General features: G+C 41.3%; 2 protein-coding genes across 3 annotated transcripts; one reads left to right on the top strand and one right to left on the bottom strand.

The window, feature by feature from the left end:
- The first annotated feature begins 1,676 nt into the window (after window positions 1–1,676).
- On the top strand, window positions 1,677–9,232 carry LOC110961315 (ADP-ribosylation factor 1). Of its 2 annotated transcripts, none has more exons than XM_022208886.2 (5): window positions 1,677–1,826; window positions 2,957–3,114; window positions 3,908–4,018; window positions 5,518–5,642; window positions 7,288–9,232. In XM_022208886.2, exons 2-5 carry the CDS (start codon window positions 2,967–2,969, stop codon window positions 7,447–7,449), a joined length of 546 nt encoding a protein of 181 aa, XP_022064578.1. In that variant the 5' UTR covers window positions 1,677–1,826; window positions 2,957–2,966; the 3' UTR covers window positions 7,450–9,232. The 2 variants fall into 2 exon arrangements, with proteins under 2 accessions (XP_022064578.1, XP_022064579.1); XM_022208887.2 differs by lacking the exon at window positions 1,677–1,826 and adding an exon at window positions 1,883–2,081.
- Window positions 9,233–10,242: 1,010 nt separating this feature from the next.
- LOC110961307 (interferon a3-like) lies at window positions 10,243–12,446 on the bottom strand. The gene is made up of 5 exons (XM_051939410.1): window positions 12,067–12,446; window positions 11,879–11,968; window positions 11,013–11,162; window positions 10,835–10,912; window positions 10,243–10,745 (listed from the first exon to the last, which is right to left on the bottom strand). The coding sequence occupies exons 1-5, from the start codon at window positions 12,208–12,210 to the stop codon at window positions 10,647–10,649; spliced, it is 561 nt and encodes a 186-aa protein (XP_051795370.1). The 5' UTR covers window positions 12,211–12,446; the 3' UTR covers window positions 10,243–10,646.
- Window positions 12,447–12,887: the final 441 nt, after the last annotated feature.

Raw genomic sequence — 12,887 nt, 5'->3', positions numbered from 1 at the left:
AGTTTTCGAAGTACATAAAATAGGATAAAATCTAAATTTCAGTGCTTTGTTCTTTTAGGACAAGACTTGTAAAACTGCTGCTGAGTGACAGTCAGACTACTGTTTGAAGAATGTGAAGCTCCTCCTATAGCAAACAAAACAATGCTTAAATACACAATGAGCCCAGGGCTTCAAGCCACCTGCTAACTGTTGCCTACTGGGAACAAGTCTGATCATAAGCCAAAATATCACCTATTTTAGACTATTTTGTGCGGATATTTGCTATTTTTAGTTTAGTTTTTTTAAATAATAACTCAGTATTTTAGTTTTTTAACATTAGAATGTGTTAAGTTGGGCTTCAGGGAGTAATGGTGAACATTTTTCACAATTTTCTGACATTTTTTTTGGCTAAACAATCAATTCCTAATTAAAAACAGGGCCTCATTATGAAATCGGTCATAATCAATATTTTTTTATTTAGTTGCACAAATTTCAAACACATTTGAAATCAATCAGATTGTTGTATACACTGAAGGGACAGTTAACATTTCTTATTGGAAAGTCAATTAAATGACCATAAAGGAAAGCAAAACAACAAATAATGATCCGTAGCAACTGCAAAGCACAGCAAAATTAGCATAAAGAGCAAACCAGCTACAAAGACAATCACAGTAACTAAAAAGACTCAAATGTGTGAAAAACAGACAGAGCAAAGACAAATGGATGCAAAACGGCAACAACCAAGCACAAAATGACCAACATAAGATTCAAAATGGCTAAAAGGAGACACAAATTGACCACAAATAGCCACCAAATCAGCACAAACACAAGATGCCTGCAAGGAGATGCAAAACACACAAGCTTTGTTTAAATTTAATGTGTCTTAGAGTTTAGGATTCTTGTTCCTCCTTGCTTTTGTGTCTGTTTGGTTGTTGTTGTTTTGTCTTTTTACAGTTCTTTTGTGTCTTTTTGGTTGTTTAGTACATTTGTATGACTGTGTAAGTCGGTGTTTCTTTGTTATTTTTCTGTGTCACTTTATGGTTGTTTTGTGTCTTTTTTTGGAGTTGTATTGTTTGTATTTGTGGCTATTTTGTGTAGTTTGTATTGTTTTGTGGCTATTTTTTGTCTCCTTGTCACTGTTCAGTGTCTCTGTGGGGTTGTTTTGTGTCTCTTTATGACTGTTTTTAGTCACTTTGTGGCGGTTTGGCATTTCTTTGAGGCTGTTTTTAATGAATTTGGGAATCATCATGGTCATTTGCCTCTTTGTGGTGTTGTTTTGTGTCTTTTCAGTGGCTTTATTCCTCTTTGTGACTATTCAGTGTCTTTAATGAGGCTTTGTGACGTCCAACCAATAAATATTAGATCACTTCATTCAGATGCCTTCACTCAGGGACCTCCTGACCTCTTGGGGCCCCTGACAATGCTTGGTAGGCCAATCTAGTACTGGCCTTAGCAGTTGCAGTGAGTCATTTTAGTACATAAAGTTGAGAAATACGGCAGTATGAGCCACAGTAGAGTCACAGTCACACGCCATGATTACAACAAAATCCGCCCAGAGTCCGACCGGCCGTCATATTGTCCCTCCTCAGAGTGCCTGAAACTTGAATAAACTTGTGTGCGGTTCACTTCCTCGACATTTTGTGCTCTGTGCACACAGGGAGCAGCTGAGGCGCTGATTGGTCGGCAGCGCAACGGGGCGGGATATCAGGTACACCATACGCGCTGTGATTGGTCCAGCTGTGATAGTGGGAAGTGTCTGTGCGCCGGTGTCTCCCTGGTTGCGCAAGACGCCATTTTGGAGTGACAGTGAAATAAAACGGAAAGATCGAGAAGCTGTCTTTGTAAAGGTAATATCACGCAGAAACTCGCCTCTTTTTCACTCGCGGTCTCACATTATGTTCGGTGTTCAGGGCTCACCGCGAACCGGTCGGTTTATTCGGCGTTTAACATGACGTCACGGTCTTCTCTCTTTACTGTGACGCGGCATTTAGCTAACCTCGGCAAGCAGCAGTTCCTGTAACGAGCGTATCAAAGAGCTGTCACTGTGGATTTTATTTTACTCAGAATCGGACTACAGTTTCACAATAGTGTGCCAGCGTTGGGTGTGTTAATAACGTGTCGTCGTGCGGTGTTAATTCTACCTCAAACCGTTTGCCAATCGTGTCAAGCTAAGATAAGCTAGCAGGCTAACTAGCTAGCCGAAGCATCCGCCCTTAGTGAGGCGAACAGTTATCTGTTTCGACTGTCGGTGACCAGTTCAAGCCGCGGAAACTTTAACTTTTCGCAAAATGGCCGAGAAATATACGCCAAGATGTGTTTTTTTGCTTGACAATTTTGCTCGTACGGACGCGGACTTTAGCCGGATTGTGGGCCTTTTTGCTAAGGTCGAGGTGTTGTTAGCGAGCTAGCGTCTTGTGACGGCTCCCAGTAACATTATCTCTGTCGCTAATGCAGAGTTTTCCAGCTGGAGCAGGCCTTTCTTATCGGCTGATCAGTTAGCTATCCACTTTATCCCCTACCTGTCTCAGAATGTACGACTTTCGCCTGCTAAACGAGGACATTTCTATTTAAACGTGTTGAGTTGAAGTTAACGCAGTTAAACGGTGATTTATGTGAAGGTTTAGGCCTGACTTGCAATGTATAGCCATAAACCATAACCTTAATGTTTAACCAGTAGCTTAAGTAAACATCCAGCTTGTGTGCCTCCGTGTTCCATTCATTGTGCCTCTTTCAGCCTCTTATTCAACCATGTCTACTGCTGTCATCAACCTGTTTTGTTAGTGTAGTTGTGATAGCATGAGTTGTACAATAATACGATGATGTTTCCTGCCATACTAGTCTGTCAAAGTGGTTGAATTTTTCTTGTCTTCTTGATAATCCACATTTTCTGTCTCCTCCTTTCCTCTTGGCATGCACTGCAGATGAAACTGAAACCCTAAAGACTCTCATAACTCTTTTCCCTTCTCTTCCTTGACAGCTTCGTCACCATGGGGAATGTATTTGCGAGCTTATTCAAGGGCCTGTTCGGCAAAAAAGAAATGAGGATTCTAATGGTCGGGCTTGATGCTGCTGGAAAAACAACTATCCTATATAAACTGAAGCTTGGAGAGATAGTCACCACCATTCCCACCATTGGTATGGATGCATAAATGAATTTACATTACATTACAGTTGTGTTTTTAGAGTGTTTCCACCATTTGCCAAGTGTAGGGTGAAATATTTCGATGTTAGTACAGATATTTTTTGGTACAGAAGGAAAACTTCATCACTTTTAAAACTGTTATGTAACTGTTCACAAACTCCTATTTTCTTATAAGCTTAATAAAATATAAAAAGCACTCAGAGAGCACAATCCTCTGCCAATCCCAGTGCCCTATTTTGAAGTTTTTGAAAATTTGACTCAGATCAGCAACAACATTGTGTACATAAATTTCCTCCTTTGTCCTTGCCGTGCCTCTCCATCAAGCTTAGTGACGTGTGGGAGGATTGTTTTTGAGTAATCTTTCTGACAGACAAACAAACCAACACTGAAAACATACCAACTTGGTTTCTTGCCTTGGCAGAGGAATTTAGCAACACAAGGAGTCCCAGAAGATCTTTGGCTATTTAAAATATGTCAGAACTTTTGGTTGAAACCAAGAACTGTGGGCTCAGAAACTAAATACACAAGATTAGGATTTACTTGAAAGATCTGAAGCCATATTTTACTACTTGTGAGTTCATTTGTAACTCATATCTCACAGACCTGCAATAAACTAGTCTAATTAAACCTGAATTCACTTAAATTATAATCGTTGAAATATTTAGCTGCATGAGCTGTTGGATGTGGAGGTTTGTGTGCAGCAGGTTGACTCTCAGTGTACAAAACTTGAATAGTACAAATGTTTTTGAGCCAGTGACTCATGCGTGTTCCTCCTCTTCTCTCCAGGTTTTAACGTTGAAACTGTAGAATACAAGAACATCAGCTTCACAGTGTGGGATGTGGGCGGTCAGGACAAAATCAGGCCGCTGTGGCGCCACTACTTCCAGAACACTCAAGGTGAGGAGGGGGGGACTTTATCTGAGCTGGCAGCGGTGTCACTGAACGCTGCTGCCCATAGGTGGCCTTGTTTCAGCGTAAAAGATGATCTTAAAGCGAGTCAACCAATGACTCATACGCCATTGTTGAATCCTCAGAGGGCTTATTGTGTGACTCCTGTACAGTATTTCCTGAAACGTAGTTCATTAGAATACGTGAAGGCGCCGTAGGCTGGTGCTGCCTCTGCCAGCTGTAGTTAAATCAGCATTTGAACACGTGTTTTGTTGTAGAAATGTGTTATGATTTCAGTTGCTCCTGCTATAGCTGCTGTGCATACATCACAGTCCACATACTGATCACACACGTGTGAATCCTGGAGGTAATGATGTTCAGCACAAAATGACCAAAGCTATTCCACACACTTAAGCATTTTCCCCAGCATGTGTAGACGTCTGTGCTCAGTTTAAAGACTGAACAATTAGGTGGTTTAAATCATTTTACATTTTCAATCATTTTTCAGGCATAAATGTAAAATATTCTGAGACTGTTGTGAGTAATTGCTCCTGTTTTTTGGTCATACAGACATGAAGGTGTCTTGGGGCATCTGTAGCACTTGTCGTGCTTTCTTCAACTTGTGTTTGTTTTAGCGTTATTTTACTCTCAGCACAGGATGTATAATTTAACAGACAGCGAGTCAGTGGTGCAGCTACACGAACAACTCCGTTACAGCTAGAGTTTACCATGTGACCGCCTCGTCCACCGTTACAGGGATACAAAAATATCTTGTTTGTACGTTCGGTGAGCTGCAGGGATGATGAAACGTTTCCCAAACATGCAGGCGCATAGATAGGGAAGTGTGAGCAGAGCAGAGCGACAGAGGCCTGAACGTCCTCGTATCTTTCCTGCCTTCAGCCAGGAAAGAATTCAAGTGTGCTAGAGCTGTGATCAGCCCCTTAATGCCTCACATTGTTTGAATTTTGTTACGTATCTAAAGGAGTAATGTAAGGTAGAAAGCTGCGGTTGCTCTGTTGTGCGTTCGCCGACGTCAACAGGCAGCTTTTAAAGCAGAATGCAGCTTCTACATAATTGATGGGAGCCTCAGGATGGCTCGACGGCATTAAGCGCTGAACTCGTCCTCATTAAACTTATAAAATACGACGTCTTGAGTGTTTGTCAGCTTTTTGTTTGATTAATTTTCACTCTGCCCACCTGCAGCTACCACAGAGCTCATTTAGAGTTAATTTGCTGCCTTCGCTCAACTGCAACCTGACACTCGACTCTGAGACGTTTACTTTTACACCTTCAGTTCATGTTTATAATCCTCAGATGATTTAGGGGTATCGATTTCACGCCAGGTTAGAGCCAGAGCCGGATTAATTATGAATGGGAGTCACAGCTTTTGATGTGGGGGAGAAGAAAAGGCTTTGAACCCAGAAGATAAACCATCACAACTCTGCACTTCTGTGTTGTGACAAATTTATTAAAGCGTTGTTGTATTTTTGTTTTCTTTGTGTATCCAGGGCTTATCTTTGTGGTGGACAGCAACGACAGGGAGAGAGTGAACGAGGCGAGGGAGGAGTTGTCCAGAATGCTCGCTGAGGACGAGCTCAGAGACGCTGTGCTGCTCGTTTTTGCAAATAAACAGGTGAGGTGACTTTTTCCTGCTTCCTGGAGCATCTTCAGCTGTAATCTGAGCTGTAAAGCCGAGCAGAGATGGTGTTAATTTGCTTTGCATTATAAATAGATGCTGAGGTAACTGCATTTCCAAACTGTCAAATATCACGTGTTCATTTGTTCAGTAGGAAATGCTTTTTGTCAGACTTCAAAGACGAGATAGAAAAGAAACAAATGGAGACAGAAAGCCAATTTGAGAAGATAGAGAAGTGGAGTTTAAAAAGAGGAAAAGAAACTGTTTATTTGTATCTTTTTAAGGAAGATCTGAGAAAATGAAACGTATCTAGTCACACAGAAGATTAGGATGAATTGGATCGGAGGTGTTAAACTCATTTAGTTCAGGCTCCACTTTCAGCCCAATCTGATCTCCAGTGGCCAGAAAAATCACAGCATAATAAATGAACACAACTCCTAATGTTTCCTTTGTTTTAGTTTAAAAAGTGCATTCTGAAAATGATCGCATTAAACAGTGTGTGTCTACAAAGAAACACAACTTCTAGTCACAGCTGTCTGGAGCTGAGTGATACAGTATTTTACTTTATGATCCAAATGGCAAAATATTACAAAAGGAGAAAAGAACAATGAGGAATCTAGTATTTTAAAAATTACAGAAGAATTAACTGCAGATTGTAAATTAGTAGAACTATAAATTTAAAATCATTTCTAGACCATAAGTTGTTTTGATCATAAAGTAAAATATTAGATTTTTCTTTTGTCTTGTTTTTGGTCGATTTTTTGTCTGACTTTAGTCGTTTTGTTTCCTTTTGGTCTTGCTTGTGGGTTTTTTGTCTCGTTTTTGTAATATTTCCTCTTGTTTTTGTCGTTTTGTTTTTTATGTTTTTGACATTTTGTGTTTTGCTTTATTCGGTTTGTGTATCGTTTTTGCCTGGCTTGTGTTTTTCATCTTATTTTGTTGTTTCATTTCTTGCTTTTGTCCTTTTTTGATACGTTTGAGTCATTTGTGTACTTTTTTTGTCTATTTTTTGTTTGTCCATTTTTTGTCGCTTTGTAACTGTCTAATTTTTTTGGCTTTTTTGTTTTGTGTCATGTCATTTTTGAAACTTTTTGTCTGACATGTCATTTGTCATGTTGTTTTGTTTCCTTTTTGTCTTGTATATTTTGTCTATTTTATTGACATTTTGTTCCTTTTTTGTCTGGTTTGTGTCCACTTTTTGTCGCTTTAACACTTTTTTCCCCCAAATTTTTTTTATCTCTTTTTGTTTCGTGTCGTTTGTCTCATTTTTGTCTCATTTTTACTTGTTTTTTGTCTGACTTGTCATTTTAATCATAAAGTAAAATCCTCTGTGGTTCAGCTCCAGATAGCTGTGACTGAATGTTTCTTTGTAGACGCTCTGTGATCTGTAGGTTTTAATGTGGAAATGATAAACTGAAGCATAATGTTGTTGAAAGTGAATTTATTTTTGTAAAGAAATTTCAGGTCGTTTATGTTTTGCAAAAAGATGATTCCTTAAACTTTCTTGCACTAAAAGGAACCATTGGGAGTTGTTTATTTATCGGTTATTATGCTGTGATTTTTCTGCTCACTGGAGGTCAAACTGAGCTGAATTAAAATGTCTCCAAGCCTGCATCCTGACCGGCTGTTTCTCCTCCTCCAGGATCTCCCCAACGCTATGAACGCTGCAGAGATCACAGACAAGCTGGGCCTCCACGCCCTCCGCCAACGCAGCTGGTACATCCAGGCCACCTGCGCCACCAGCGGGGACGGCCTGTACGAGGGCCTGGACTGGCTCTCCAACCAGCTGAAGAACCAGAAATGATCCATTCCACCGGTTTTGATTCTTATTTTTTTTTTCTCGTTTGTTGTTTATTTTTTCTGTTCCGACACAGCGGCAGCACCGGATCCAGGCCCCCCTCGCGCTCCCGTCTAACCCCGTTTTTCTGCCCCCCAGCTCTTTCTTTCAAGAACTTCCTTCATTCCCTCCTCTTGCTTTCTTGCCTCCTCCTCGTCAGTACTCTCGGGGCTGTAGCCTGTGCTGCTTGTGTGTGCGTGGGAGTGCGAGTGTGTGCGTACCGTGTGTATGTGTGTGGGTGTGAAGGCGTCTCTGTGTGTGTTGGCTGGGATTGGGAGTAACCCTGGCGTGCCTTTTACACACCTCCTGTGGAATCAGCAGTCTGGTTTTCAAGCCCCCTTTCTCCATCCACCAAACTCAGCCTCCGCCCCGCTCAGCCGACCCCCACTCTCAGTCTTGCACGGCCCCCCTTTCACCCTCCACCCTTTACTCTCCAGAGGAAGCATGGTTTTCACACGGCAAAGAAAGAGCAAGGGTGCATCTCCTCCCTCCCTCCCTCCTGTCCTCCTCCTCCTGCTCCCTGTAGTAAATATCTATGTTAACTAGAAACCCCACGTAGACTGAATGCTAGATGTTCATTTTATCCTCTTGATTTTGAAACCTCAAACCCACCAGTAAGAGATTCAGTAAATTGCATCTTAACCTGTATCAGGTCGAAGCAAATCGAAAAAAAAAAAAAAAAAACACGGGGGAAAAAAGGTATTAAAAAAAAAACAATAAAAATAAAACGCGCCCATCCTCGATCATTCTGGTGTCATTAGAAAATCATGCTGTTTGTTTTATTATTATTATTATTATTATTATATTGGAGTATAACAGATTATTCTTAGCGATGGTTCTCCAGTGAACACTACCTTTATCCCCACCGTGAAGAGACCGTGAAGCACAAGGCAAACCAACAATCTGTAAAGAAAAAGGACTGAAATTAGAAGGTGCGAGTGTATGCGATTCTTGTCTTATTGAATCTTTTTGGTAGCTGCCGTGTAATTCCCTGGATGAAATTGGAGTTTTGAGATGACTGAGTCTTTCTGACAGTGTTGACATTTCACATAAACTTCAGCCGGTTTTCTGGTGTCCTGATACATTCACAGGCGTTAAGAGACGTTACACGTGTTTGTTTGTTTTGTTTTTCTGTAACTAGTTTTAGCATTTCTATTTGTACTACGACTGCTGAACCAAATGCATTTGAGCAGTGCGACAAATCCTGTTCGTGGACGTAGTAGTGTCCGTGAGGGCCTCGACTGAGTTTTTTTTTTTTTTTTTTTTTTTTTTTCCTCACCAACGGTTGGCAGTTTTACTTTGAAAATCTGAAAGCATCCAGCTGTCTAATTTTCCCGGTTGGGGGATGAAGGATTGGCACCAAAAAAGAAAAGAGGAAAAAAAAACACACAAAAGCAAAATGAAGGCTCTTTAACTGTGAACGGTCCAGACGCTGAGAACGGAAGCTAGTTGGGATGTCTGGGTGTGTTTAAGGCTACTGCTTCTCACCGTAGCGCTGCGTACTCGGTGACTCGAAAGACCAACGCGACTCTGTTGTCGGCGGCGAGCTGGAAGGACTTGGTGGTAGACCTGTCGAGGGGAACGGGTGTGCAGTTACCTGGTGGTGAGATTCAGCAGGCGTCCTCAGTGTTGAACCATGGGGGTTAAGCTGGCACTTCTGTCAAGAATGATTGTAAATCTGTAAGTTCCCCTGTAAACTGTTTCTGTGGGGATTTCCTGAACACATTAATAAACATGATTTGATCCAACAGCTGACGAGACAAGCACGTTTTCTTCAATTCCAGGCATTTGTAGGCAGAATGTCCTCGATTAGCGAGTCTGTTTTCATCAAATTAGTTGATTTGTGCATCAGAAATGAATATAAATGCAACATGAGGGGTTTTTCATGCAAGATTACCGCATAATGTGAGAGTCTGAGTTAATTCGGGACACTTTCAGCTCCTCAACAAGTCAGATTCCAGTCACATGATCAGAATTAAACTTTCAGTCATTGTGAACGAGTTCATGGATCAGACTGATTCTTTAGACTGTTTTCCATCAGTCAGTTTGAAAAGACGAGGTTTATTTTTCAAACAGTTTGAAGCCCAAATGTGCTCACCAACGGTTAATTCTGGAATGACCTCAAAAATTGATACTTATAGATTTTAAATATATTAACTAAAAGAGTATTTTTACATTTCAGATACTGGTTCATAAATAAGCAACAAATAAATGAACAGATAAATAAATAGAGGAACAAACAAGAAGTTTTACCGAACTTGGACCGCCCGGCAACAAACATGACCCCTGTGACCTTGAAAATGAGGTCACGGTCACCAAATTCGAACTTGACCTGTGTCTTATTATGGTACACCTGTGTACCAAATATGGTGAGGCTACATCAATATTTTATCGAGTTATCGCCCGGAAACCAAAGTGTTACAAACAAGGAACCAATCAACCAAGACCGTGCAGCTCAAAACAATACCTCCCGGAAAACGATGTTTTGCCGGGCGGTAATAAGTAGTCTGGCCCAAATAGTGGTCTCAGGCCTCCGAATATTCGTTCCGCCCCGTAACGTCCGACGAAGGAGGGGCGGCGAATATTCGGATACGAAAATTAATATCCGGATACCACTGTAGCGAACGAATATTGGGAATATTCGGGTCCAGCCCTACAAATAAGTTCACACGTAAAAACAACATTCTCTTTCACTGCTGACATGTTTGGTGCTTTAAGAGTTTTTTATTATTAATTCTGTATAATTTCATAATTGACTTTGCTCATTAGACAGTTTGATATCTACTTCATTCCTACAATACATTTAAGATTAAAGGCTACAAAGACAAAATGAAGAACTGCTTGTTCATGTTGTTTAATGTCAGAAATCTGCATGAATTTTCTTTATGCGACAGGAATAAAAACAATAAACACATTTCCATCTGCTGGAGAAAGCTGTTTTTATTGTCTGTAACATTAAACCATGTAAGAATATTCTCTTTTACTGAATATATTTCAAATTAGTGGTTCATAAATAAGCAATAAATAAATAAATAGAGAAATAAATAGATTAGCACGCTGTTCATGTGACTGATTTTAGTGAACAGACAGAAAAATGAAGTGATCAACTAATAAATAGAGAAAGAATTGAATAAATAAACAGATGAATGAGTGAACGCATCCTTTCAGTCGCTGCTGCTCACAGATGAAGCCAGTTGATGAACTCTCATCAGATGAAGTTCCGTTTCCGTCCTGATCAGCTCCCAGGCTTCAGCACTGTGGCCCTGCAGACACAACAGCATCAGGATTATTAGGAAAACCTCCAAGAACGTCACGTTTGGCAGCACAGTCGCTCACATTCACGCAGACTCACCATCTTCTTCAGGACCTGCACTGAGAGTCTCTTGAAGTACATGTGCAGCTTGGTGTTCTTCTTCTTCTGGCTCCCGATCTGCAGGAATCACAAGAAGACAAGGTTTATTTAGAGACGCCTGCTTCCTCCCGTCACGCGTCCACGTCTGTCAGGACTCCGTGGCGTTTGTCAAACTCACGCAGGAGCTCAGTTCGTCCGCCTGTTTGTTGAGCAGATTGAGGAAGTTCTCCGCTGTGCTCTCCTCCCATGATGCCGAGCTGTGATCCTCCTCAAACAGGGCGGCCGCCTCCTGCAGGACCTGGACCACGAACGCCAGTTTGTCCTCATCCTGGAGAAGAAGAAGAAGAAGAAGAGCAGCCTCAGGTTACTGCAGGAGCACATTTATGACACTTTCACATCCCAAACTGGCTTTCATATCCACTTGTAATAATTCAGCCGCTGTTCCCTGTGAATAATATTACAGTGAAGAAAATCAAGGACAGAAAAACAAAACTGGTCAAAGAAATACAGAAATTTAAACAATTTGAACCTTAAAGTTGAATTTGCTCCACATTCAGTTACAGGAACTAAATGATTTAAACAAGTCAAACTGATATTCCTGCTCACTTAATCTGGATAAACTTCATCCAACGGCGTGTTTCCAACTGGAGCATTTTACTGAAGTTGGTCCAAAATAATTTAAGCTTTTGTTGATGGAAATTCATACGAGTTTGGAGATTAGTAAATAAGTTGTGATTTTCTTCAGAAAAAGTGACTTGAAGCTGATTTTATCATCAGATTTATTCTGTTTCTAACAGTTCTGAGCCCCAAACTGGTCTGTTGAAGAAAACAGACAATAATGGAAATAAAATCCTATCAACTCGCAGCACAAGTCACAAAATATCCCACAAGCACCAATAAAACACCTTTTAAATTCTTGAAAATGACTTCCTAAACCTCAGAGATGATAAATTACATCTTCATATAGATTTCTATGAACAAATAATAACACAAACATCAACACACACGTTGATGTTTGTGACTTTTTGTGCGTCTTGAACTCACCGATGCGTTGGACTTCTGGCTGTACAGCTTGTTAGGGAAGACCACAGAGTTCTGATCTTCAGCCTCAGTGATGTTGGTGGAATTATTCCCCTGCATCACACACACACCACATCATCATCATCATCATCATCATCATCATCATCATCATGGTCCAGCAGCTCTGCTCTCCTCTCCAAGCTCAACCTCACCATGGTGTCCAGCAGCTCCAGCAGGTCCTCACTGTGCTGTCTGAACTTCTCCTCCATCCATCTGCAGCTCAGCGACCAGCCTGAACCCAGCAGAGCCACCAACAGGAGAGCACAGAACATCCTGCTCAGCATCTTCACACACATGCAGCTTGTCTCTGAGTGGATGGAGCTGGGATGGGATGAGTCCTGCTGTTCTGCTGGAGCAGCAGCTCATTTATAGCACGACGCACCTATTTCACTTTCCACCTGCAGGGAAACGCTCAGCTGTGGCTTTCACCTCCACATGTCACACATTTCACATTTCAGCTTGTGTCCTGTGAGGAAAACATGCATCCTTTCAGTGGAAAACCTCAAAACAAACTCACAACATGACTGATGGCTTTATTTCAACTCTTTCTATGTTGAACATCCAGATGTTTCAGAGGTAAACCTGCAGATAGCTGAACTTCATCATCTCTGAATGGAGTCTGATGATGCTTTGGGATGTTTTCCGTTCATGCTCCGTGTCCAGTGTGGTGCTAAACGTGCAGATTGTTGTTAAACTGTTGGAACTGTGTTCACCGATCAGCAGCAGAGCAGCCACCGATCGGCTGTGTGTCCATAAAGGGGAAGTTCCTGGAGAGAGAAATTGAAAGCGACTCCGTGACTGCGGCCTGAACTCTGACGTTCATTCACATGAATCTGTCAGTGATATTTCACCTTGTTTTAAGCAGAACCTGCAGCTTTACCGTGAGAACAGGTAGAACATGGAGACGGGGATCCACCTCTAAAGTGCTCAGAATGACAGAAATCTAAATGAAAATCTCTTTTATTCACCCTGA

This window comes from Acanthochromis polyacanthus, chromosome 19 (genome assembly GCF_021347895.1).
Source record: "Acanthochromis polyacanthus isolate Apoly-LR-REF ecotype Palm Island chromosome 19, KAUST_Apoly_ChrSc, whole genome shotgun sequence".
NCBI classification, from domain to species: domain Eukaryota; kingdom Metazoa; phylum Chordata; class Actinopteri; family Pomacentridae; genus Acanthochromis; species Acanthochromis polyacanthus.
The sequence above is the reverse complement of the archived record's forward strand: the minus strand, read 5'-3'. Positions and strand labels throughout refer to the sequence as shown.